Consider the following 27,231-nt stretch of genomic DNA (forward strand, 5'->3'; position numbering starts at 1 on the left):
ATTCCGTCTCTGCAGCGATCCATGCTGAAGTACTTCACCTCTAACCCCACCTCCAGTGAGTAAACACGCTTGTCAATCACTCTCAGAGGGCGTGGCCTTGCTCTCTCTCTCTCTCTCTCTCTCTCTCTCTCTCTCTCTCTCAGACACACACTGATGGAAGTTTCAGCTCTGGTTAATTTTTAAAAAAGCGAACTTGCACAATGTACAGATTGTGTTTATAATTAAATAAACATCATACCTTAATATCACTTTAAAGTGCACAATCTCCTTTTGTGTATTACAGCTGCTGGAAGATGATGTCGTAGTGCGTGTTACAGCAGCTGACCAATTAGCAGTTTCGCATAAATTACATTACACACTCATTATAATCCCAACACATGCTCGTTATAATCCCAGCACACGCTTGTTATAATCCCAACACGCAAACTCGTTATAATCCCAGCGCGCAAACTCCTTATAATCCCAGCACGCAAACTCGTTATAATCCCAACGCGCGCACTCGTTATAATCCCAGCACACGAACTCCTTATAATCCCAGCACGCGCATTCCTTATAATCCCAGCACGCAAGCTCGTTATAATCCCAGCACGCAAACTCGTTATAATCCCAACGCGCGCACACTCGTTATAATCCCAACGCGCGCACTCGTTATAATCCCAGCACGCAAACTCGTTATAATCCCAACATGCGCACTCGTTATAATCCCAGCACGTGAACTCCTTATAATCCCAGCACGCGCATTCCTTATAATCCCAGCACACGAACGCCTTATAATCCCAGCACGGAAGCTCGTTATAATCCCAACGTGCGCACACTCGTTATAATCCCAGCACGCAAACTTGTTATAATCCCAACATGCGCACTCGTTATAATCCCAGCACGGAAGCTCGTTATAATCCCAACACGCGCACACTCGTTATAATCCCAACGCGCGCACACTCGTTATAATCCCAACGCGCACACACTCGTTATAATCCCAACGCGCGCACACTTGTTATAATCCCAACGCGCGTACACTCGTTATAATCCCAACGCGCGCACTCATTATAATCCCAGCACGCAAACTCGTTATAATCCCAACACGCAAACTTGTTATAATCCCAACATGCGCACTCGTTATAATTCCAACATGCACACTCGTTATAATCCCAACACGCGCACTCGTTATAATCCCAACACGCGCACTCGTTATAATCCCAGCACGCGTTATAATCCCAACACGCGCACGCGTTATAATCCCAACACACAAGCTCGTTATAATCCCAGTACGCGCACTCGTTATAATCCCAACACGTGCACTCGTTATAATCCCAACACGCGCTCTCGTTTTAATCCTAATACACATTCATTCTAATCATAACGCACTAATGATCACACTTCTTTCTTTCGTTGATATTCTACTCTTTTAGTAATGCAGGTCTAGTTACTGTTTGAATTTCACAATAATATTGGCACAGTAGCAGTATAGAAATGCCAAATAAATCAAGTTTGTGTGTGTGTGTAGGTGCACGGTGTTGGCCCATGCTGCTGTCGTCTTTCAGTCACTACTCGTTCTTCCACATGGCGGCCAACATGTATGTGTTGTGGAGTTTCTCCTCCAGCGCCGTGAGCATGATGGGAAAGGAGCAGTTTGTTGCTGTCTATCTTTCTGCAGGTAGGTGTATGTCTGTCTGTCTGTCTGTCTGTCTGCTTCTGTGAGACTCTATTAAAGCTAAAAACTTCAGTACAGCCATCACATAGACATGCCCTCATTCCTATATAGCTTGTGTGTGTGTATGTCTGTGTTTCAGGTGTAATCTCCTCATTTGCTAGCTACGTTTGTAAAACGTTAACAGGGAGGATGGGGCCTTCGTTAGGGGCGGTGAGTGTGTCACACATCATGAACATTTTATTCTGATTGTTATAATGATTTATTTTAACACTACTGCATAGTAATATAATATATACTGTACTGTAGTAACCTGTACTTAAAGAAATATACCACTAGAGGGTGCTACTGGTTTAATTTTCTCAAAGGAAAGTCTCACATCCTTTACATTGATTTTGAATGTGTGTGTGTGTGTGTGTGTGTGTGTGTGTGTGTGTGGGTCAGTCTGGTGCTATTATGACCGTGCTCGCTGCCGTCTGCACGAAGATGCCTGAAGCTAAATTGGCCATCGTCTTCCTCCCTATGTACACCTTCACTGCAGGAAACGTGAGATACACACACGCGCACACATACATACGCATACATACACACACACACACACATACACACACACACACACACACACACACACATACATACACACACACACACACACATACATACACACACACACACACACACACATACATACACACGCACACACACATACATACACACGCACACACACACATACATGCACACATACACGCAAGCACACACATACATACACACGCACACACATACATACACACGCACATACATACACACGCACACACATACACACACGCACGCACACACATACATACACACACACACACGCACACATACATACACACTCACGCACACATACATGCACACACACACATACGCACACATACATGCACACATACACGCAAGCACACACATACATACACACGCACACACATACACACACCCACACACATACATACACACATACATACACGCACGCACACACACACATACATACACACACACACACACACTCACACACATACATGCACACACATACATATACACACACGCACCCACACATACATGTACAAACATACATACACACACGCACCCACACATACATGCACACACATACATGCACACACGCACACACACATATATGCACGCACACACATACACATACACATGCACACATACACACATACATACACACACACACACGCACACATACATGCACGCACGCACGCACATACATGCACACATACATACACGCGCACACATACACACACACACATACACACACGTGCACACACACGCACACACATACATACATACACATGCACACACGCACACACATACATACACATACATACACACATACATACACACACACATACATACACACACACACACACACACACCGTAAAAGTAATGAAAAGCTCTTTTATTTTTATTTCCTGATATTTGTTGTGATGTCACTTCTTGAATCAGGCACTGAAAGCCATCGTTGCCCTGGATACAGCAGGTTTGATTATGGGATGGCGCTTTTTTGACCACGCTGCTCATTTAGGGGGCGCTCTGTTTGGCATGTGAGTGAAACACACACACATACGCACATCTCAACACTGTACACTAATCACATAATTATCAACCATAATCTGTATGTATCTCTCTCTCTCTTGTGCATGTGTGTGCGCGTGTGTGTAAAGATGGTACATCATCTACGGTAATGAGTTGATCTGGAAGAACAGAGAGCCGCTGGTGAAAATGTGGCACAACTTCCGGACACGAGGACCTGGTACCGGCGGAAACGGATCCCTCTAGAGCATCATGGGGAAAAAATATTACATCGGATCATCATAGTAAACACCAATGTATTAGGAATGAGTGTGTACTTTGTGTGTGTGCGTGTGTGAATGAGCTGTGATTAAACTTATTTCAGTTGTTCTTTTGGAATATAAATAAAATGTTTATTACGTTGTTTGGTTTACATATTTGTTGTTTTTATTCAATGTTATACGTTTAAAAGCATTTCTGTCCGCCACTATGTGATGATGTCACAGTGGCCGTTAGAGCAGCCGACCAATCAGCAGCGACATGTGACTGAACAGCGGAACTGCACGCTGGTTAGAATCCCAACACGCGTCGGTATAATCGCACACTCGCTGGTGCGCAATAATAACATCGTTGATTATTTTCCTGTAACAGCACGTTCTGAAGTGTTTTATTCCTCTTACACCACAGTGCTTTGTCAACGATGACAATTTTTCATTTATTAAAGAGCGAAATCTGACGCTTTTTAGCCGTTTATAGTTACCGTTCTGGAACGTCCATGAAGACTAGTTGGAGTTACACTGACACTGGAGACTCCTTCCATAAATGTTACAGAAACATCTCGCAGCAAACTTCACTATGTTTATGATTATTTTTGTTTTGTTAAATAACACCTTTTTATTCATTGATTGTTACTGTAAGATTATGCAGACCATCCGCTATACGAGTCCCTGTGAGAGATGTTTCTATAGAAACCAAGATATTAGATCACGGAACAATGTGTTTATGCTATGATTGTTAGAAACTGTCATTGAAACCAGGAGTATTGCATGAAACTGGGAAGTGTGTGTGGGGGGGTGGGGGGGGGGTAAACTGCTGTAATATTCAGTAACTGCAGTTTCAGTTGGAGAACTTTGATCCCAGTTAAATGTAAATGATTGACAATGATGACTGACACACACACACACACACACACACACACACTCCATCCTCAATCACAGATTTCTGTCTTTATAATATAATAAACTGCTACATTCTCTCAATGCTAGAAACAGGGTTGGGATTAAGGATTAGGAATAGGGTGTTGTTATGGAAACCTAGAAAACAATCTGATCGGCTGTTTGATATTTCAGCATTTTTTTAATTGAATGTTTTTATCAAAACTTCCCCTTTTATGCTTCTCGTGCTTCTCTAAACACAATGTACTGTTCAGTACTGACTCAGTTGCATAACGCTGGTTATGCTGACTTTTTTGCTCAGGTTTACCATAACACATTTGCAAATAGGGAGTTTGGGTTGGGGATTAGGAATTAAAGATTAGGAGTAAAAAGATAAGGGTTTGGATTAAGAGTTAAGGATTAGAAGTTAAAATTTAAGGTTTTGGATTAAGAGTTAAGGATTAGGAGTTAAAAGATAAGGGTCTGGATTAAGAGTTAAGGGTTTTGATTAAGAGTTAAGGATTAGAAGTAAAAAGGTTCTGGATTAAGAGTTAAGGATTAGGAGTTAAAGTTAAGGGTTTGGATTAAAAGTTAAGGATTAGGAGTTAAAAGATAAGGGTTTGGATTAAGAGTTAAGGATTAGGAGTTAAAAGATAAGGGTTTGGATTAAGAGTTAAGGATTAGGAGTTAAAAGATAAGGGTTTGGATTCAGAGTTAAGGGTTTGGATTAAGAGTTAAGGATTAGGAGTTAAAAGTTAAGGGTTTGGATTCAGAGTTAAGGATTAGGAGTTAAAAGTTAAGGGTTTGGATTAAAAGTTAAGGATTAGGAGTTAAAATATAAGGGTTTGGATGAAGCGTTAAAGATTAGGAGTAAAAAGTTAAGGTTTTGGATTAAGAGTTAAGGATTAAGAGTTAAAAGATAAGGGTTTGGATTAAGAGTTAAGGATTAGGAGTTAAAAGATAAGGGTTTGGATTCAGAGTTAAGGATTAGGAGTTAAAAGATAAGGGTTTGGATTCAGAGTTAAGGATTAGGAGTTAAAAGTTAAGGGTTTGGATTAAAAGTTAAGGATTAGGAGTTAAAATATAAGGGTTTGGATGAAGAGTTAAAGATTAGGAGTAAAAAGTTAAGGTTTTGGATTAAGAGTTAAGGATTAAGAGTTAAAAGATAAGGGTTTGGATTAAGAGTTAAGGATTAGGAGTTAAAAGATAAGGGTTTGGATTCAGAGTTAAGGATTAGAGGTAAAACGTTAAGGTTTTGGATTAAGAGATAAGGATTAGAGGTAAAAAGTTAAGGGTTTGGATTAAGAGTTAAGGATTAGAAGTTAAAAGTTAAGGTTGGGGATTGATGTTGGGGATTTAGGATTAGTTTTATGCATTAGGAATTAGGATTTGAGAGTTAAGGTCCGGACGGAAGGTTTAGGAGTTAATGTTGGGAATTAGCTTTTAAGATTGAGGATTTTAGGGGTTACTGTTATGTTGGGGATTATGATTTTGGGTTTGGGAGCTAACATTGGGGATTAGCTTTTATGGTTTAGAAGTTACTCATTTAGATTGGGGTATTATGGTTTAGAAATTAGGTGTTAACATTGGGAGTTATGATGTATGATTTAGGAGCTGAGGTCCTGTATTAGGATTGAGGGTTTAGACATTTAGGCAAGGATTAGGATTTGGGTTAGGGATTAAGATTAGGGTTTAGGAGAACATGATGGGGATTTGGACTTAGGGTTTAGGGTTTAAGAGTTTAATGGCATAAAGTTGGGGACTAGGATTCAAGTGTTAAAAGTTAAGGTCTGGAGTTAATGATTTAGAGAGTAGGAGTTTAGAAATGTTTGGGTGTTGGAGTTTAGGATTTAGGACAGGGTTTATCAGTGTTGAAGAGTTAGAGGTGGAGATTGGGGTTTAGGAGTTGTGTTGGGGTTCATGAATTAGGGTTTAACAGTAAAGAAGGCTAAAAAGTAGGGTTCTGGAGATTGGGGATGATCGTTTTAGAGTTTGTTTTAGATATTATATTTGGTGTCAGGAGTTTAGGACTTTGTGTTTGTTGTGATGTGATCTTTTCCTGCACACATCTAGCCCTCCTGAACAAAATCCACTGCCGTTGTGTTTAGCTGCTCTGTTTTGGGGGTCACTGACCCAAAGCCAATATTAACACAGTGACTTACACGACTCGAGACAGTGAGGCAGAACCGCACACTGTTTAACACTCAGGAGACTCACAGAGCAGGTAAGTTTAGGAATTACACCTGAAAAGTGATCAGATGAAAGTTGTCACCTTTACTGCGTTTCTGATTTTATTGCTGCTGCTTTACTGGATTAAACCCATCTTCCTGTGATGCGCTCTGGTGTTTTGTGTGCACATGTTGCACTTCATCTACAAATTAAAGGTTAAACAAAGATATGCTCACTGAATAAGAGTCAATTTAAGTTACATTTTAGCTTCTAGTGACATGCCAAGTAAAACGGACGTTCAGCCTAAACCATTATAAGCACTAGGCTTCTTTTAGAGTTAGCATTAGCTTTTTTCCACGCTTTTTGTATTAGTATTAGAACTTTTCTTGTTTCTAGCCTGTCTCTGGTTCCTATGTTAGCATTAGCTTCTCTCTATGTTACAACATGTACAACAACGTCATCATTAAAACCCTTCTTTCCTCGGAAATAACCTTCAGATCCATTCAAAATGGCTTCACTGGTTTAATTTCCCTGCGTAAAGAAACAAGTAGAGGCTTCTAATGTGTTTCTGGTGAACTGTGATGGTCGTATAATGGAATATATTTTTCCTAATGGTTCCTGATTGCTTATCTAATTTTATTCAGATGGTAATTATTGGGTTCTGCTGGTATTTAATAGTAACCAGAACATTTTTAATGGACCCCTAAAGAAATTCATTAAACCAAGCGTATAGTATGTTATCATTAGCCTTTTTTGTATGTTTTTGACACTTAGAATTAACTCCATCCTTAGTCTTGGTTTAGGAGTTAAGGTTTATGGGTTGTGGTTGAAGTTATGATTTTGGATTAAAGGAGTAGTTTGATTTTTTTTTTTTTTTTTTAAAGAACATTTACACAATTCTCCATGTTTGAATCTTTATGTAAGGGAAGTCTAGCCCACCATAAACCTTTTCTGTAAATATCAATTTTAAGCCACATCTAGCTCTTGGCTTTGCAGATTAGGTACCAGGGGTTAGGTTTAGGATTAGAGATTAGGGGTCGGGAGTACAGATCAGGAGTTGGGATTAGGGATTAGGGATTGGGGGTTGGGATTAGACATTAAAGTGTTGGGATTAGAGATTAAAGGGTTGGGATTAGAGACTAAAGAGTTGGGATTCAGAGATTCACAGGTTGGGATTAGAGACTAAGGGGTTGGGATTACAGAGTAGGAGTTGGGATTTGGGATTAGAGATTCGGGTTTGGAATTAGATATTAATGGGTTGGGATTAGAGATTAAGGGGTTGGGATTACAGAGTAGGAGTTGGGATTAGAGACTAAGGGGTTGGGATTAGAGACTAAGGGGTTGGGATTACAGAGTAGATGTAGGGATTACAGATTAAGGGGTTGGGATTAGAGATTAAGAGGTTGGGATTAGAGATTAAGGGTTTGGGATTAGAGAGTAAGGGTTGGGATTACAGAGTAGGAGTTGGGATTAGAAACTAAGAGGTTGGGATTAGAGATTAAAGGGTTGAGATTAGAGATGAGACTCTCTCTATATATATGGGTTATAATATCTCCATTCCATTTCTGTGCCTCAGTTTCTGCCTTTCTTCTCAGTGATGGCAGAGGTAATGGTGGAGGTGATGGGCGTGGTCCTGGCCATTCTCGGTTGGTGTTTGGAGTCGAGCAGCACAAACTCAGCGGTTTGGCGGATACACACCAATGCCGACTCAGTGATGACGAGCAGCTCACAGTACGAAGGCTTGTGGAAGAGCTGCGCTTCCAACAACATGGGGGTGCAGTGTGTGACACACCCCACAACACTGGGGCTGCCTGGTGCGACACACATGCACACACACACACACACACACACACACACACACACACACACACACACCAAACACCAGTGACTCTCAGAGACACACCCATCTGTCCCACTCATACAGACCAATATGTCCTACTGGGGGGAGAAAAAAACGGTTTCAGACAGGCTGTCCTCAAATGTTGTGGTGACATCATACTCTGTGATCAAGTTTGTTATTGGCTGACCAACAAACCTAAGCTCCACCCTCAGGAATGTGTGTCACTCTTCCGAATCATGTGATCACACTGATAAGGCAAACCATAAACCTTTAGAGGAGACACGCTTAATCGAAACCTAGATTCATCATCATCATTTTCTGCCCGTTTGTTGCCGTGGCAACCGTAGGATAGTCTCAGGTTTATGACTTTATGGCCCTTCCGAGTAAAGTCCTCTTAACACCCTGTCTCACACACACACACACACACTCCCAGAGAGGAGGCCGTCGGACTGGGATTTACTCTAAATACGTTTTCATGCTATAGATTTAGTGTGTTGTTCTCTAGGACAGTGTGTGTTAGCTGTTTGTATCTGTTAGCGTTTACTTTAGGTGTGTGTGTGTGTGTGTGTGTGTGTGTGAGAGAGAGTGTGTGTTAGCTCTCTTGTAGCACTAACCTTTAGATTTGTACTCGTTAACACAAAAGGCCAGTTAGTGCACGGTGCTGCAGTGTGTATTAGTGAGTATAGTAGTTTTGCTGAAGTGTGTGTGTGTGTGTGTGCGATCATGTCGATGGCAATGGAGTTACTGGGCTTCTTGTTGTGTGTGGGTGGGTGGCTGCTGAGCGCCGTGAGTTTAGCGAATAACTATTGGCGTGTGTCGTCGTACGCGGGCAGCGTGATCATGAGCACACAGCAGTACGAGAACCTGTGGCAGGCGTGTGTGAAGGCCAGTACAGGAATCAGTAACTGCAGACGCTTCGAGTCCATGCTCGCACTGGATGGTAACACACACACACACACACACACACAAACACACACACACACTTTATGTCTCAGAGGACCTCGGTTGGTTGGGGGGGTATTCTATACATTATATGTAGTACACTACATGTAAATAAATACATTGTTTGTATTGTATTATACACTTTTTACACATTCTTTATCACTATTGTGTTAACTGTGTGTGTGTGTGTGTGTGTGTAGCCCATGTGCAGGCATGCCGTGCTCTGATGATCATAGCCCTGCTACTTGGGCTCGCCTCGATCCTCCTCTCTGTCCTGGGGCTGAAGTGCACCAAACTGGGCGGCATGAAGGAGACGAGTAAAGGACGACTCACACTCACCGCTGGATTGATGTTCATACTGTCCGGTGTGTAACACACACACACACACACACAGACTGTGTGTGTGACAGAGTGTAATATGTGTGTGACAAATTAACACCATTTGTGTGTTTCAGGTTTGTGTGTGCTGACGGCTGTGTCGTGGTACGCATCGCGCATCGTTCAGGAGTTCAACGACCCCTTTTACGTGGGAACAAAGTGAGCAAACGCACACACACACACACACACACTGTGGAATTCTGACTGGTCAGGTGTGCTTGTATGGACGGAAAGAATTATTGTGTAATCATTGATATGGTGAAGTTTTCCATAAGGAGACGTTTATTTCGCATGTTTTGGAAGGAGTCTCCAGTGTCAGTGCTTCGTATCGGTCGGTTCTCTGACACATTTCTGATTGTTTCAAGAGAGAGAGAGAGAGAAAAGCGAGAAGGTGGTGCTCTCGGAACAACGTAAGCGAATACAGGAGCTAGCCTGTTTCTCGGACGTTCCGACATTAAACGCAACCACGAACGGATAAAAACGTTCTAAGCGTTGGCGAATCGCAGTAGTATAAGAGGAATAAAACACGTGCTGGAGGAAAAATAATCGGCGTCAGGGTGGTAACAGCGCACACCATCATCACACCATCTTATTGCTGGTTATTTTCCCGTTACCCTCAGTGACCTTGGCAAGAGGTTCATGGATAGACAGACAATAACGTTTTCGATAAGATCAGTTAAACACACTGTTTATGGGGCATAATTAAGCAGGGTTAAAGGTAAACGATTTCGCTGGAAATAAGAAAAAAGAGGACAAGATGGAGGAAAAGGGAGGAGAGGAAGAAAGTCACGATGAAGGAAGGAATGAAATAAAGTATAATGTGTATAAGGTGTATAATTCGTGTGTGTGTGTGTGTAGATCTGAGCTGGGAACTGGTCTGTATTTGGGTTGGGCCGCGGCGGTGTGTGTGATTATGGGAGGAGCCATGCTGTGTGGATCGTTCAAGAGAGCAAGATCACCAAAACCCACAGAGTGTGTATCACACACACACACACACACACACACACACACAGACACACATAGACACACACACACTGAACTGATTAAACTGTTTATACGCTAAACTGCGATATTCAGACTGTTCTTCCTGCCAGAAACATGACTGGAATTATAGCTACATAGAAATTTAGACCGTAGTTCTTGAAAATTCTGATTAAAAGACAAAACACAGAGCGGGATACGAAGACATTTCTTCATTTAGACAAAAATAGGTGAAAATTCTGTTCATTCTGGGAAAAAAAAAACGTCCGTATCCGACGACCCCTCTTGAGACTGGCTGACGTGAACCTCGGTTTTGTTTGGTCATTTCATTATTAGAAAGAAAGCAATCTAAAGTAATTCGCCCTTTGCCTTTTATGGAGTTTTTGTAAATCTGGCAGGAATTTTTAGTTCTACAAGAAACATGTAGCAAATGATAACAGTCATACATGAAGCATCCACACTAATATCCTGCAGTTTTGAAGTTTCCAGAATAATAATATTGTGTGTGTGTGTGTGTGTGTGTGTGTGTGTGTGTGTGTGACAGTGGTTACAGGTACAAGTCGTCAGCCAATCAGCAGATCTATAAAACAGGCACTCAGTTGGAGAGCAGCACCTCCAGAGCGTACGTCTGAGCCCAGAACCATCTACACACACTCTACACACACTGGAAATGAAAATTGTCTATAAAAATGTTTCTGGCACATAGTGTGTGTGAGTGTGTGTGAGTGTGTGTGTGTGTTGTTTGCGGTGTTAAACAGGATGTCTTTGTGTTGTTATTGTGAATAAATGTTTGCGAAATTGCAGGCTTTTGCCTTTATGAATTAAAGTGCTTTTGTTTTGTGTTGTTGTTTGGGGTTTTTGTTTGTTTGTTTGTTGTTTGTTTGGGGGGGGTTGTTACATTTTTTAGTAAATAACAACAATAGATTCTATTTATATAACTTCCGTTTTGGGTAAGTAGAGTAATTGATCATTTCCGGTACTTGTTTTCTGTATGTGGGGTTGGATAATATTTTGGCATGTTAATGAGGAATAAATTAAAAATTGTGGACTATTTCTTTTCTGATGTTTGATGTGAATAAATCAGAACGGATATACTTGCGCCATCTAGTGTCCTTTTATTTAAACTGTGGTAGTAATAAATGTAACTGAAGGTTTCATCATTTTAATAAATCCTTTACGTTTTATATGCTCATTTTTGTATTGCGTTATTAATTAATAAAGATATAACCGACAATGTTTACTGACTGAAACTAGCACTTTATTACTTTTATTTCTTCTACAAATATGAATAATCTCTTTTCTGCTGCTTCTTTAAAAAATAAAAATAAATAAAATAAAATAAATATTAAAAAAGCTACTCTTAAAGCTCATTTGAGATTCAGTTACGCTGATTACCAAATAAGGAGTTCCGGGAAAAAATGTCTGTTTAGGTTATGAGGGCTTGCGTTAAGCTTAACAGCCGGAAGTGATTCTGTGCACGAGCCAAGATGGCGGTTCCGAATGTGTGTGGAGTTGGCTAGCCATCAGGCGACTTCATGTGATTTCTTTCTTCGTTTTATTTTGCGCGTATCAACAAGGATTCTCTCAAGAAGTGTTTAGAAATACCGGAGGAAACCTTTAACTCACGTGAGCTGCTAACATGTTTCCGCATTTAAAAAAGTATTTATGCTAGCTAGCAAGTTAAGATGTTAGTCATTTGTCCTAACCGCAGAACGTTTTATTTTAATTCAGCGCAGTTAAAGTGTATATTTGTTTTGTATAAAGCACTAGTCTTTTTAATTATTTATAAATATATATTTAAAGAATATATATATATAGAAATTCCCCGTTGTTGTTGTTCATGTTTGTTTTGCCAAGTTATAGCTCGTAACGCTGCATTCATTACCGCGCATGCGTGTTAGCGTCATGTTGTTGTAGTAAGTGCGCATGCGCGGTGCCGTACTGTCACATTTAGCCTGCTTAGACTTAGCTAGCTACCCTGATAGTGTTAGTCGTTAACGTTAACCGACTTAAAAAAACACAGATTTTTTCAAATTATTTATTTGTGAGAAGATAAAGAACTGATTTTATCCGTGTGATTTGTGCAGCGAATCGGTTGGATGATGACATGGCAAGTCTAGTTAGCAGGGTGGCTAACATGCTACCTTAGCTAGTTTACCTGTTCATCCATTAATCAGCAAATAATGATGATTTAATATGATCTAAAAAGGTAATATTAGTGACTGTTTATAATATAACGCCAATATAATGTAACTTTAAAAAAAAAAACAAGTACTTTTCTGAAGTTTGTTTGGAGTTCTTTGTTTCAGTTTCACTCACTGCTTTGGAAATATTCAGGTGTTAGTGTTGGTTTTGACAAACTCTAGTTTCATGCCAGTTTAGACTTGAAAAACAACAACCCAAGAACATTAAATATATTCCATAAAAAAAACCAATAATTTAAAAAGATAACGTGAGTTGAATGTTTGTCTGTTTACATCCGGGTCTCTAACCTGCCCCGAAGCTGTCCTCATAATTTTATTTATTCACTATTTTAAAATGTATTGTTTTACTTTATTAAATGTAGGAAATAGATTTTATGAGTGAAATTATCTTATTTCGCTCTGTGTAACTCTAGACAGAAATAATGGTTATGCCAAGTCACGTGACATGAGGTCAGCGGTTTCCAGAGCCCGGTTTGTTTGATTGACAGGCTGTCAGAACGCATCACAGAGAGGAAAAACACTCACTCTGTCTGAAGACGACAACCAATCACTCTTTGTGTGTGTGTGTGTGTAGCGATGGCAGGTCGCAGGGTGGAGTGTGTATGGAAGAGACACGTGGCGCAGCAGCTGAAGCAGAGGGACCGTGTGCAGCGACAGGCCTTTGAGGAGATCATCCAGCAGTGTGAGTGACTGTAACACAGTTACACACTTTATTCACACACACACACACTGAGTCTGTGTCTGTTTCTCTTTATCTGTCTCAGACTGACTGTCTGTCTATCGGAGTGTCTCTCTGTCTGAACTGAGTGACTGACTGACTGTCTGTCTGTCTCCATGAGTGACACTCACTGACTCTCTCGTGCTGTCTCTCTCTCTCTCTGTGTAGATAACAGGTTGTTGGAGAAGTCAGACCTGCAGGCCGTGCTCTCAGAGCGACTGCAAACAGAGAAATATGAACTACAGAGCAGACATGACCTCAGGTCAGTGACCTCTGACCTCAGTGATATCCAGCAGTGTTTATGTGTAACGTGTATGAGAGTTTATTTTGATAACAGTCTGTGTGTGTGTGTGCGCGAGCAGCCCGGGGGCCGAGTTGAGCCACTGTGACCTGCTGCAGCAGGAAATGTCTCGGATGCGCATCAAACACCAAGAGGAGCTCACCGAGCTGCACAAAAAACGCGGAGAGGTTAGCACACTACAACCAAACACACACACACTGCTAATCAGCGGGATTGGGGGGGGCGAACCAGGCCAGACGCACCGCGCGCCAGGCCAGACCACACACACACACACACTATTAACGCTGTTCATCATAAGTATAGTGTTAAAGATGCATTAGTGTTTTCGCTTTACTGTTTTCAGCTGAGATGATGAGTAATGAGGCTCTGATGAACTGAAGTGTGTGTGTGTGTGTGTGTGTGTGTGTGTGTGTGTGTGTGTGTCTCCGTCTCCAGCTGGCCCAGAGTGTAATTGAGCTGAATAACCAGATTCAACAGAAAGACAAAGAGATACAGAACAACGAGGCCAAGTGAGTACCACATGACCCTGTTAGCGTTCTGTGTGAGTGTTCACTTTGATTTATTTTAGCTAGTTAATAAATAGTCATTGGTTTTCTAGTGGTCCTGGGATCTATCTCTCTGAGAGGTTCAGTTTCAGTCTGGGTCACGTTCCGTACTGAACGATGTGGAACAGTAATATGAGTAATAGGCATGTGAGCGATGGCGCTCTGAAAAGTAGCACAAACCAGTCAGGACTCGCTGAGGTGGGATTTTGTCAGACCTGAAATGAAATGGTGTCTCCTCTGTCACTGCTCAACCCGAAAAACATCAGTTACAGCAGTAATCGGGTTATACACCACCACAAATGTCACACTTATAACCACACAAACGGACAAAGCATCAGCTGGTGGAGGAGCTCCGACTCGCTGAACGCCCACTGAACTGCACACGATGCGACTTTCTTTATTTACCTTTTCCGAGCGAGACACCGCCACCCCCATTTTTAAAATTTATTTATTTATTTATTTATTTTTGCGCATGACTCATCACTGATGTTTAAGTTTCTTGACGTTGGAAATATTTTTTCAAAATGTACGTTTATTCCTGCAAATGAGGCTTCATTAAATTCACCGTGTCGACATTTGCATACTTAACCAGGTAAATTCACCTCAAATCAAGATTTAAAAAAATAAATCAATAAAATGTTCCAGATTGTTCCCATGTCAGAGTTGTGTGAATGTCACTATTTCCAATAAACAGTGCGCAAAACTTCACGTTCAAATCCGCGTCCGTTTCCCGAGATATAGCGTTTTTTGTGGCCCTGAAGAGTTCCACAAGTCGTTACTTTTGCACTATTTATATGGGATGTGTAAAATTTTCGGGGGTCGTCGTGGAAGACGTCTTTAATCGGTCTCTACAGGACTGAACGTGCAATATCAAGGAAAGTCTGCAATACTTGGAGGAGCTCAATTTTTTTTTCTTTTTTTTTTTTTCTTTTCTTCCCCCGAGAGATCGGTTCGGGGCGAGACGCGTCACCGTGACACACGTTCATCACTGTGAAAGACAATTTTGTGCGATCGCGATTTCGCCAACTGTGTTTGTTTTATTATTATGTTTTCTCCCGTTTGAATTGACGTGTAGAAATCCTATGAAACTACAAAGGCTTTCGGATATGTGCGGTGTTATTTCGCAGTGTATTATATATAAACGTTAAAAAGAGCAACATTTTCGTTCATTCATTTTTAAAAAATTTATATGTTTATGGAATGTGTGTGTGTGTGTGTGTGTGTGTGTGTGTAGGATGTTGGAGTACCAGCAGCAGATCTCCCAGCTGGAAGGCGAATGCCGCGAGCTGCGAAACTGCTTGTCGGACCTGGAGCGAGCCAATCAGATGCTACGGGACGAGTATGACGCCTTACAGATCACGTTCAGCGCTCTGGAGGAGAAACTGCGCAAAACCACAGAGGACAATCAGGAGCTCGTCACACGCTGGATGGCCGAGAAGGCGCAGGAGGCGAACCGGCTCAACGCGGAGAACGAGAAGGACTGCAGGTCAGTGCCACACACACACACGTTCACACTGCGAGCCTCAGTGCTCAAATCTGTCTCGTATTATCTTCTTTACGTGTCTGTATTCGATTCTATAACAGAAGAACATTGAAAAGCATGTGTAAGAAGTGTGAACGTGGGGTGTTTTGAAGGTGATCGCCTGCTTATTCATTCACTAATGAACACACACCTGGCTGACGAAAACAAGCAGGTCAGCAGTTACAGATGGGCCATCAGGACTCTTAATAGCTACATTGACTCTTAATAGCTGCAAGAGTCTGGTCATGTGACCTTTCAGACCTGCCGAGTTCAACAGTAAGAAATACACGTCCGTATTACATTTATATAAAAGATCGTGTGTTCTTCACTAGCCCAGTGTCAATGTGAACTTCAAAAGCAGAAATTTTATTTTTATTTACTTAGAATTTTTAAATTAAGATGTTCTAGGTTGTAATATTTTTTTTTAATAAAAAAATTTTTTTTTCAGTACATTTCAGATTTACATTAATGACCATGTTATAATACATTACAGTTTCTCCAGCTCGTTCACAGGGTACGGTGGATGCTCCACATAATCTAAACATAACAATAATAATAATATAATGCACATTTACAATTAAATTTAATTAAAAAAAAAAAAGTGTGTTGCGTAACAAAAACTCTTTAATCTCTATAATCACTGATGCTGTGAACTTTTCTGTAACATTTTAACTTTAATGGAAGGAGTCTCCAGTATCAGTGTTTTATGGCAAATTTTCTGGCTTTAATTTCAAGAGAGATTGAAATGAAAGACATTAATTGAGATTAAAAATAAACAAATAAATAAAAGAGAGAGGCTGTCATAACGTGAATGATATAACTCAAAGTAATTTACTTAAATGTAGCTATAAATGGATAAAAAGTACAGTTTTTTTTTTTTTTTTTTAATAAACATTCATATGGGATACAAGAACTATACACATAACACAGCATTTTAAAGAAAAAGTTTTTTAGAACTTCTCCTGCACACGCCATGTTAATCTTTACACTGGAGTCTGATTGGCCAGAGCAAGAGAGGGGAGGGTCTTCAGGGGTTAAATACAGGGTTGGATGTTCAGTGCCATCAGGTGGAGTTCAGACAGAATACAGGTGAGACACTGGTATTTACTTCACTCTGATACTTTTACTGCTCTGTATTCAGAATTGAATGTAGATCAGCTCTTTAGGTACAACTCTATAGGGGTTTTTTCTCTCCTTCTTCCAGCTAAACATAAATTGTATTAAAGATACAAGACAACTATTTTAATTTTACATGTTTACAAAATTACATTTTGTCTGTTTTGGGGGTATCTGTTTTCAGCATTGATTTGTTTTGTGATGTCACACACCACAGTAGTGGTTAATGGCTCATATGAAAGTAGGCACTTAAGACTTTAAGAATTAGCAGTTATTTCAAGTATTTCTTCTTTTGCCTAGCCTCCCTGGAGCAATATATTCAGAATCTTTTTTTTGTTTTTTTTTTTTATTATTAATTTATTTATTTTTTTACTTTTAACGCAAATGTTATATCTTCACAGCAAATGTTGATATCAATCCCATTCCTTGTCTCAGATGCCCCAAGTTCTTGTCCATGAACACCCAAAATATGAGGAAGTTATCTCTAACCACTAAAATTGTGTGTAAGGTTATCCAAACACGGGTTAAAAAACTTTCCAGAATGGCACAAAACCTCTCCAAAATGGCACAAGACCTCTCCAAAATGGCACAAGACGTCTCTAAATGACATAAAACCTCTCTAAATGGCACAAAGCTTATAAAAATGGCACAAAGCCTTTAAAAATTGCAGACTTCTAGAAATAGCAAACTTTAAAAAAAAAAAAAAAAAAAAAAAAAAAAAAAGAAGGCACAAAATAACCTCACCAAATGGCACCAAACCTCTCCAAATGGCACAAATTGAAAACAAATGGCAGTAGCATGAACTCTGTTACACAATGTGTAATTTCACATACACAAAAAACTCTGAAACATACTTACAAAATATAATGTTTATTAAAAATAGTGCCAGAGCCCCAGGTGAAAGAGCACTTGCTCTCCTAATGGCTCAAATGATAGACACACGAGTGACCGCTCTCCTCTGACATCTCTGGAGGTAGATTGAACCCCTCCTTTAGAAGCTGTGACGCATTCAGGCTTCTTCTACATTCTGCACACCGCCGCTATAAGACACCGATAAATCGTACGCTGAGTGAAAACCAGAAGAAAACTAGCGATCGGAAAAAACTGCCAAACATGCAAAACCTGCTGTATAAAGTTTTGCAGGAAGACCGCTAGAGCGGAGCTGCCATTTCCTGATGGTTTCTCTGCACGGCCCCGTAGCGCTGTGCTGATTGGCCTGTACCCGCTGACGCACAACTCAAGACCAATGGCTGCATGCGTAAAAGGTTTAGTTGTGCTGATTACGCTTTTGATTTTCTCAGCCTCTGAGTGGTCAATCATGTCGAGTTTGGGCTTGTTTGAAAGCTAGAAGTATCTAAAATTGGTCCATGTGGGTGTCAATCAAGTTAGACTGCCTAATTATAATTTAGGAGGCGGGTCGTTCAGCATAGCCAAAGCAGATTAGCGTTTTTAGAATGTGTCTCAGTTCAGTTTATGGCTAATTACTAAATTCACCAAAACACTTAATGCATTTTGAAGAGGACATTTGTGACTAAATCTGGAACTTTGCGTTTGTTTTCTTCAATAAAGCTGATGGACTTTATACCGATGGAAACGTGCATGATTTATAAAACCGCAAGCAAACTGGATTTTCGTCTATGTAGGTAATGTAAGGTAGTAAACGTTTATACAAGTCCGATCTTTGGTTTTAAATGTTATAATTTTATTGTGGCAGTTGTATACGGTGTTTTAGTATCAAAAAAGCTTTAGTCGTGCTCTCCGATTCATCTGTCTCAATGTTTTCATGGAGAGGTGTGAATTGTTTGCCTAGCAGGGAGCTCAAACTCTGCCCATTTCCCATCCCGCTGCTCACCAGCAGTTAAGCACACAGTCATGAAACTGCACACACAGAAAGCCGCTACTGTCCTGACTAATCTTATACCAGAACGGCACGATAATATAATTCATTTGTTTATACTAATTGAAAATGTCCGATAAGTCGTTTTCCATTCCGTCGGCGGAATGAACGCAAGTGTCGGGGTTTATGGAGTTAAAAGCACTAATTATTTCTGTCTTTAAGCATCTGCATGTTTTGTTTTTTTTTAATTTAGTTTTAACACTTAGTGTTGAATATTAGTGTTAAATAATAATAACTATAAACTTAGTGTTAAGAAATAAGTTATTTGTTTAGTTTGAACACTTGTTAAGATCCATGGTAAAAGTAGGTTAAAGTAGTTGTTTTATTTTTATTGTTAACTGTAAAAATGGAAAATATTTAATGTGTTTTAATCTGTTTAAGTTCAGCGCTTTAACATTTGTCATTGGCCTTTTATTTAATACTCACACGTTTCTTAATTTCACCTGCGGTCTGTTCAGCTAATCATGGTGAATTATTTTGTTGTAGTTGATTTTATTTATTTAAAGACCCTGATGTTGATGTCAGTTTGTTCCATGCTGTATTTCACACTAAAAAACAAACAAAAAAAAGTTTTTCTTTTTAAAACACTTCACTTAAAACAGCACATCGCTAACACATGACACGTTTTTATTCAATTAAACTTTGGCAAATATAGTAAAGCATAAACACATCTGCTCTGTGCCATCGTTAGTATTTTAATGATACTGTACTGTGTGTGTGTGTGTGTTCAGGCGCAGACAAGCGAAGCTGCAGAAAGAGTTGGCTGACGCCGCAAAAGAACCACTTCCTGTTGATATGTAAGTGTGTGTGTTTTTGGTTAATGTTTGTTTGTTTGCTGTATACCACACTGTGATCTGATTTGGATAGTAATCCTGTACTCCGATTGGCTCAGGGATGATGACATTGAGGTGCTTTCAGAGGAGACGGGGAAAGGGACAGGAGAGACGTCTCCCAACCACCCAGTGCGCGGCACACCCAGGTATGCGCGCACACACACACACACACACAGCCAACTATTCACACTCCTGCTTTTCTGTTGTCTGACTCTATACGCTCTCTCTCTCTCTCTCTCTCTCTCTCTCTCTCTCGCTCTCGCTGTCTCTGTGTTGCTGTGTACCCGTCTCTCCATTTGTGTGTGTGGATCTGTGTCTTCTTGTCTGTCTGTTCACCACTCCTGGTTTTTCTGTCTCTCTCTCTTTCGATCATTGTCGGTCTACCCACATCTGCCGCTTAGCCTGTCTCTCTCACTGTCTGTCTGCCTTCTTATGCTTTCTCTGTCTCTTGCTTTCTCTATCTCTCGCTATCTGTCTTTCTTTCTGTGTGTCTCCCTGTCTGTCTGCCCACCTCTCCTGGATTTTCTGTCCTTTAATCTGTCTTAATCAGTTCTCTCTCTCTGCTTTCTATTAGACTGTCTGTCTGCCTGACTGCTTCTCTCTCTCCCTGTCTCTGTGTATCTGTGTGCTTCTTCTGTGTTGGCAGTCTGCCTGTCTTTTCTTCCTTCTGTCAATGTCTGTCTCTCTCTCTCTCTCTCTCTCTCTCTCTCTCTCTCTCTCTCTCTCTCTCTCTCTCTCTCTCTCTCTGTGTGTCTGTCTTGCAGTGCCTCCTGATTTTTCCATCTCTCTTTTCCTGCAGTCACAGATATTAACCCTTCATTCACAATGAATGAACAGTCTGTCTGTCTGTCTCTCATTTCTTGTATATTCACGTTCTCAGTAGACGAGCGTCTCAGCTTCCTCCTGGTAACCTCCTAGATTCCATCACCAATATATTTGGGTAAGTGTGTGGGTGAGTGAGCATGAGAGATGGTGTACATTTGTGAGAAACATAAAAGATGGTGTGTGTTAGTGTGGTCAGGCGCCGGTCACTGAACTCGCATGGCTCGCCCCCGGACATGGCGGAGACTCCCTCCGGTGTGTGCGCAGACGTCCGTGTCCCCTCCACTGCACTTCACTTGTTCGTGAGTCACTTTATCTCTAAATTTGTGCGAAAGGTCATCGCTGTATCTAAAACGGTGCCCAGTTTCCCAACAAAGTGTGACTGCACTGCATTGTGGGTAAATTCTCTCCACTTGTTTTGAAAGTTAGTTTATTGCAGTGCCGTATTACTAGAAGTCTTTACAAGGTCAGTGATGAGTTGTAAAAGGTCTGAAGCCGAGAGCTCCTCCCCTTCAGCTCCTCAGGTCCTCCCAGCCCACCTGCTGCTGTTTCCCAGCATGCTCTAGTTCTGTGTGTTGGGGCTACGCAGTGGCTGATACTGAGAGACGTTCTGCTCAGTCTGTGTGTGTGTGTGCGAGAGAGAGATACGGCATGACGCACGGAGTAGAAACGTCTGACAGAAACATTCACATCCTCACTTCATTATACACACACTTGTGCACATACACTCGCACGTACACACACTTTTGAGCACACACACAGGAGGGCGGAGCTTCAGGGGGCGAGCGGCTCATGATCTCCAGTTTTCAATCTGAGACCTTCGATCGGAAACGACGTAATGCGTGTAATATTAATTTAAAAATGAATTTAAATCAAATGAAAACCAAATGAATCAGTTGAGTTCATTGCCATGAATCAAAGTGAGTCGATTGGTATAACCGAATCAAATTAACGAATCAAATTAATGATCAGCGCTGATCAATGAGTCAAATCAATGAATCAGCATGAATCAAATTTTTGGTTAAGATGAACAGATCAGTATGAATCGATATGAATTGATTTAATTAATCAGTCTGAGTATAGTGCAGATGTGTTGGATGATTTTATGACTGAAATAAACATTTGTAAATAGTGGGAGCTGGTGTGTACAGTCTGTGAACAGCTGACTTTGATTCTAACAATCAATCTGTGTGTGTGTGCGCGTGTGCGCGCGCAGGACGCCCATGAAGGCGAGGTGAATGCAGTCAGGTTCAGTCCTGGCTCTCGTCAGTTCGCTACAGGAGGAATGGACCGACGTGTAAAACTTTGGGAGGTGATTGCAGGTACTGTACACGCTCGTTAACCTGATGAATGTAAAATGAGATGACTCCCCTAAACAATCCCACCCACCACACACAAGCAAAACGTTCTGTGTGCGACAGTCAAACAAAGGGTGTGTTCTGAAAATCGGACCTTGATGTTAAAACTTACGGGTCGTGTTGTGAAGGTCAGGGATGAGTTCTGAATCCAAGGGCTCCTCCGTTCCTCCCAGACCCACCAGCATGCTCTAGGTGTGAGGCACTCCCCTCAGTGTGTGTGTTAATGAGGGTGTAAGGAGTTTTAATATATGTGTGTGTGTGTGTGTGTGTGTAGGTCACTGTGAGTGTAAAGGCACTTTGATGGGCAGTAACGCTGGAATCACCAGCATCGAGTTCGACAGCACGGTGAGTAAATCATCACACACGCAGCGCGGTGTATTTTACACATACACCCACACAACCTGTACTTCAATCGGCTCAGATCTAAGGATCCACAAAATTCTAAATGAATCACTGTAAAGCAATTAATAAAATAAATATGATTAAGATCAAATGAATCAAAACAAGCTAATCATAGAACCAGAGGACTTGGTGTAACCAATGAGTTAATGAATCATGTAAAATAAATAAATAAAATGTGATTTAATGATCCGTAGTAATCAATATGTCAAATGAATGTGAATCGATATGGATCAAATAATTGACTCAAATAAGCAAATTTGTATAAATCAATTAAATGAATCGATATGAATGAAATGAACAAATCGCTGTGCATTTGACTTATTAATGAGGAGTTAATGTAACCGACGAGTTAATCATGTGGGGGGAAAAACGTATCTGATTAATAATCAGCATGAATAAATACTAGTCAAATGAATGAATCGTTTGAATCACAGGGTGATTCAAATGAATCGATGGAATGAATGAATTAATATGAATCTAAGTGAATTAAATGAACAGATAATCCTAGTTCATTCGATTCATGAATCAGAGGAGTTAATCAATGTGATTTGAATGGTCGGAATCAATCTGAATGAATCATGTAAGTGTGAATTTGATTAATGATCAGAATGGATTCAAAATGAGTCAAATGAATAAATTGGTATAAATTGGTCGCATTAATCTGTACGGATTAACCGAACAGATCAAAAATAAACGTTAATTGAATGAATGGATATGATTGGAACAGATTGATTTTGATTGGTATGAATCAGAATGGTTTTAATAAGTGTGTGTCCTCCTCAGGGCTCTTACCTGTTGGCTGCGTCCAATGACTTTGCGAGCCGAATCTGGACAGTAGACGACTACAGACTGAGGGTGAGACACACACACACACACACACACACACTCTGATCAAGAGATGCATCCTGAAGGTCAGTGATGTGATGTAAAAGGTCTGAAGCTCAGAACTCCGCCCCTCCATTTCCTCAATTCCACTGAGCCACCTCAGCTGTGTTTTCCAGCATGCTCTAGGTGTGTGTGTTTGGGTGCTTGGAGGCTGACATTGAAGGGTGCTCTGCTCAGAGTATGTGTGTTTGTTAGAGATACCAGACACACACATGGCAGCAGTGTCCAACATGGAGGTGGAGACCTGAGCTACTGATCTCACCTTCATACTGAGACCTGCACAACCTGTGTGTGTTCGAGTGAGAGAGAGTGTGTGTGTATGTGTGTGTGTGTGTAACCTATGTGTATCTTTCTGTCTCCCCAGCACACGTTAACAGGTCACAGCGGGAAGGTTCTGTCTGCTCGCTTCCTGCTGGATAACGCTCGCGTTGTCTCAGGAAGCTACGACAGAACGCTCAAACTGTGGGATCTGCGAAGCAAAGTCTGTAAGAACACACTAGCTAACATTAACGCTAATGTCCACCAGTGAGCGCTAATGCACTTAATGCTAACACCAGCTATAATCCGTGCATTATGTAATCCAACACTACGGCTAAGTGGATCTAAAGCTGGTCTCTGGTTCCGTCCCTCAGGTACGAAGACGGTGTTTGCGGGCTCCAGCTGTAACGATATAGTGTGCACGGAGCAGTGTGTGATGAGTGGCCATTTTGATAAGAAAGTACGCTTCTGGGACATTCGGTAGGTCGTGATGTCGCCATTTCGACAGAACCTACAGAAGTGTATTTAGCGGTTGATGCTCAATGTAATTACACTTGCTAGGCAACGGGAAAATATGGACGTGGAGTATGAAGGCTGATGATTACTAAGGCAAACAGTTTAGTTGGTAACTGTTGTCTTTCATAAGGACAACGCGAAGACCACTGGCACGAGTGTGTAATTACACTTTATAGCATTATCCGCTAAGTGTGTGTGTTCTGTGACTGTCTGCGTCTCGTTCTGTCTTTTTCTGTGGATGTGTCTGTAACCGTCTGTGTGACTGCATCTCTGTGTCTGTGTTCGTCAGTGTCTCTGTGCATTTCTGTGGACGTGTGTGTGAATCTGTGTGTCAATCTGTGTGTCTGTGTGTGTACACATGTCTGTGTGTCTCTATGACTGTGTATGTTTCTCATGTATACCTATGGCTCTCTGTGACTATTTCTGTCCATCTCTGTCTGTGACTGATATTCGCTGTGTGTGTGTTTGTGTAGTGCTGAGAGTACAGTGTGCGAGTTGGAACTGTTGGGTCGGGTCACGTCGTTGGACCTGAATCACGACCGCACAGAGCTGCTCACCTGTTCCCGTGACGACCTCCTCAAAATCATCGACCTGCGCAACAACGCTGTGCGACAAACGTTCAGGTATTCACACTCTCTCGTTCTCTCTGTGTCTCTGTCTCTCTCTCACGCTCCCGCGTTCACTCTCGCTTTGTTTCACTGTGTGTGTGTGTGTGTGTGTGTGTGTGTGTGTGTGTGTGTGTGTGTGTGTTTACAGTGCAGACCACTTCAAGTGTGGGTCAGACTTCACCAGAGTCACCTTCAGGTGAGTGTCATCAAGTCACTGGTAGTTGTCCAGATCTCTGTGCACTTGTCACTAGTGTGCACTTCCTAGCGAGTAAAACTCAAGAAGTAACAACCAATGTTACTTAAATAACCTACTCACTGGTCGCTTTATTAGGAACACGGCTCATGCAATTGAGGACAAGTTAATGGAGCATAAATAAAAATAATCAAATATCCTTCTCTCTCTTTGGGTGTAGTCCTGATGGCAGTTACGTTGCGGGGGGTTCAGCAGATGGTGTTCTGTATGTGTGGAATGTTCTGACAGGGAAAGTGGAGATAAAACTCGACAAAGGACACAGGTAACCGCGCGCACACAAACTCTCTCTGTATTCCTTTCTATTACTTACTATTTGTTTGAACTCCGAAAGCACAGTGAATTTGAATTAACTCACTCTCTTGGGGTGTGTGTGTTTGTGTGTGTGTGTGTGTGTGATGCACAGCTCCTCCATTAACGCAGTGTCCTGGTCTCCATCTGGTTCCTACGTGCTCAGTGTGGAGAAGAGCAGCAAAGCCGTGCTCTGGTCTGACATGTGATTGGTCCAGCTCTGCCACGCTCTGATTGGTTCACACACAGCCTGATCTGATTGGTTCAGCTCTGCTTCACCTTGCTCTGTTCGGCTCAGCTCCAGCCTAGAGGAGGACCCCACTTTTTACCTAGTACTCGTACAACATTTCCCAGGACGCAGTGTGTCCGCGAGGCGTGGCCATCTGTACAGAAGGATCCAACTTGCCCATTAGAATGATTTTATTTTCCTGTCTCTTCTCTCTCCCACTCATTCTCATACACACAATTTCTGATGGAAATGAGTAAGGGGTGTGTGTGTGCGTGTGTTAATCAAGTGACTCTTAACAGCAATTAATAATCTCATGCCTTTTAAAAGGCTTCACTTACTGTCTCTCTGACATCACTTCCTGTCTGTACTCACTCTAACCTCGGCAATCTGGAAAAGGATAGACGTGGTGTGTGTGTGTGTGTGTGTTTTTAGGGTGTGAGGATTTAGTTGTTGTTATTATTATTATTATTATTATTATTATTATTTCTATAGATCACTTCTTCCATAGCACAAATGCAGCTCTGCGACGTCACGCACAGTCAGATTAGCAGCTGCACAGCGAGTCTTCATGCTAGCTCTGTAAAATGCGCAGAGATGTTTTCCAAAACCCTGTTTGTGATTTTTCTAAGCGTGTTTTGGAATCAGCGTTTGCTCGTGACCCAGCATCCACACGCTGGCAAAGCTCCAAACTGCTGTTTAAATTTGCCAAGCTATCTTTAGTGTCTCCGACTCGCTCGAAATGACACGTTAAACTAGCAAAGCTCGCATTGGCCGACTGTCCCACCGACTAGCTCAAGGTATCGTTCACGCACTAATCCGATATCGGTGCTTACAGCGCCTGCTGTAATTGTTTGGGTTTTTTTCCCCTAAAAATAATTTTTAAAAAAACAAACACATTCTTTAATGTTTACAAAAGTGTGCATCATAAGCAGCACACACACACACAGAGCTGAAATGATGTTAAATGTGATGTCTCGCTGAAATGGGGCGGGGTATGATGTAGAGATGATTGACGGAAGAATGAGCCGAACCCTGCAGCCAATGCTAAGGTCGTGATCATAGATGCGCCATCTAATTCCACCTTCTTTCTTCTTGACAAAGCCAAACACTGCAGCCAACGCTAATAATACACCTCATATATATATATATATATATATATATATATATATATATATATACACACACATATTTATGATGTGCTGTTGTCCCCATGTGTTTAATGGGGTGAGTGACACACACACACACACACAGTTTAATACTTGTACACAGAGCTTCAACATTTTGGAATGGGCGTGGCTTATGATGAAGTAACCTGCAAATAAAGTGCACTTTTTTTTAAATTAAGCCCCAGCAGATCTGTGGAAGAAACACACACACACACACTTACACAGAGAGAGAGAGCACACGCCTCCTGAACACTCTTTACGGTTCTGTCATCCTCTGAGCCAAAGCATCTCACTGGCTCTTTCAATTAAAATGGACGTAACTTAAATATAGCACTTTGTTGAGGGTGGGGCTCAGGATGACCCTTTAATCCTATTGGCTAATGAACTGTGTAATGTATGTATGTACGTAATGTGTGTGTCTGTGTACGAGACACTGTATGTTTACACACAATGAAACATGTAACATGATTGATCTGCCTCCTGTCGTTTATTTATCGTGTACGTGTAAAGATAGGAAAGGATATCGGATTGGAGAAAGGATGGACACCTAGAACTTCTTGGAAGGAAACGTGAGTTTCGGTGTAGAAACCCGTTACCCTTTGTGACCCAGGTTGGAACTGGGTTGCACG

General features: G+C 41.3%; 3 protein-coding genes and 1 non-coding gene across 8 annotated transcripts in view; all 4 read left to right on the top strand.

Moving 5' to 3' along the window:
- Positions 1 to 3,641, top strand: part of LOC128621283 (presenilins-associated rhomboid-like protein, mitochondrial) — a 5,120-nt gene extending 1,479 nt beyond the window's left edge. The window contains exons 5-10 of the mRNA XM_053646929.1: positions 1 to 55; positions 1,505 to 1,654; positions 1,791 to 1,861; positions 2,093 to 2,194; positions 3,152 to 3,249; positions 3,370 to 3,641. The exon at positions 1 to 55 is cut by the window's left edge and continues 41 nt beyond it. Of these exons, the coding sequence (XP_053502904.1) occupies positions 1 to 55; positions 1,505 to 1,654; positions 1,791 to 1,861; positions 2,093 to 2,194; positions 3,152 to 3,249; positions 3,370 to 3,484 (591 nt within the window). The 3' untranslated portion in view covers positions 3,485 to 3,641. The remainder of the gene's footprint in view (positions 56 to 1,504; positions 1,655 to 1,790; positions 1,862 to 2,092; positions 2,195 to 3,151; positions 3,250 to 3,369) is intronic.
- Positions 3,642 to 6,485: 2,844 nt separating this feature from the next.
- On the top strand, positions 6,486 to 11,919 carry cldn15lb (claudin 15-like b). 2 transcript variants are annotated; one of them, XM_053646811.1, is made up of 6 exons: positions 6,486 to 6,595; positions 8,136 to 8,354; positions 9,523 to 9,687; positions 9,778 to 9,859; positions 10,559 to 10,672; positions 11,226 to 11,919. In XM_053646811.1, the coding sequence occupies exons 2-6, from the start codon at positions 8,138 to 8,140 to the stop codon at positions 11,311 to 11,313; spliced, it is 666 nt and encodes a 221-aa protein (XP_053502786.1). In that variant the 5' UTR covers positions 6,486 to 6,595; positions 8,136 to 8,137; the 3' UTR covers positions 11,314 to 11,919. The 2 variants fall into 2 exon arrangements, with proteins under 2 accessions (XP_053502786.1, XP_053502785.1); XM_053646810.1 differs by lacking the exons at positions 6,486 to 6,595; positions 8,136 to 8,354 and adding an exon at positions 8,842 to 9,320.
- A 213-nt stretch (positions 11,920 to 12,132) lies between these two features.
- Positions 12,133 to 27,074, top strand: atg16l1 (ATG16 autophagy related 16-like 1 (S. cerevisiae)). 4 transcript variants are annotated; one of them, XM_053646804.1, is made up of 19 exons: positions 12,133 to 12,307; positions 13,460 to 13,567; positions 13,772 to 13,865; positions 13,966 to 14,071; positions 14,340 to 14,413; positions 15,684 to 15,935; positions 19,716 to 19,781; positions 19,877 to 19,963; positions 20,698 to 20,757; positions 20,830 to 20,941; positions 21,856 to 21,961; positions 22,272 to 22,342; positions 23,183 to 23,254; positions 23,649 to 23,769; positions 23,917 to 24,022; positions 24,532 to 24,681; positions 24,815 to 24,862; positions 25,080 to 25,181; positions 25,323 to 27,074. In XM_053646804.1, exons 2-19 carry the CDS (start codon positions 13,462 to 13,464, stop codon positions 25,414 to 25,416), a joined length of 1,827 nt encoding a protein of 608 aa, XP_053502779.1. In that variant the 5' UTR covers positions 12,133 to 12,307; positions 13,460 to 13,461; the 3' UTR covers positions 25,417 to 27,074. The 4 variants fall into 4 exon arrangements, with proteins under 4 accessions (XP_053502779.1, XP_053502781.1, XP_053502780.1 ...); XM_053646806.1 differs by having other exon boundaries at positions 20,839 to 20,941; XM_053646805.1 differs by having other exon boundaries at positions 20,701 to 20,757.
- On the top strand, positions 21,105 to 21,458 carry LOC128621902 (small Cajal body-specific RNA 6). The gene has a single exon (XR_008388329.1). It is a non-coding gene; the product is annotated as a small Cajal body-specific RNA 6 (non-coding RNA).
- Positions 27,075 to 27,231: the final 157 nt, after the last annotated feature.

This window comes from Ictalurus furcatus, chromosome 17, assembly GCF_023375685.1.
Source record: "Ictalurus furcatus strain D&B chromosome 17, Billie_1.0, whole genome shotgun sequence".
NCBI lineage: Eukaryota > Metazoa > Chordata > Actinopteri > Siluriformes > Ictaluridae > Ictalurus > Ictalurus furcatus.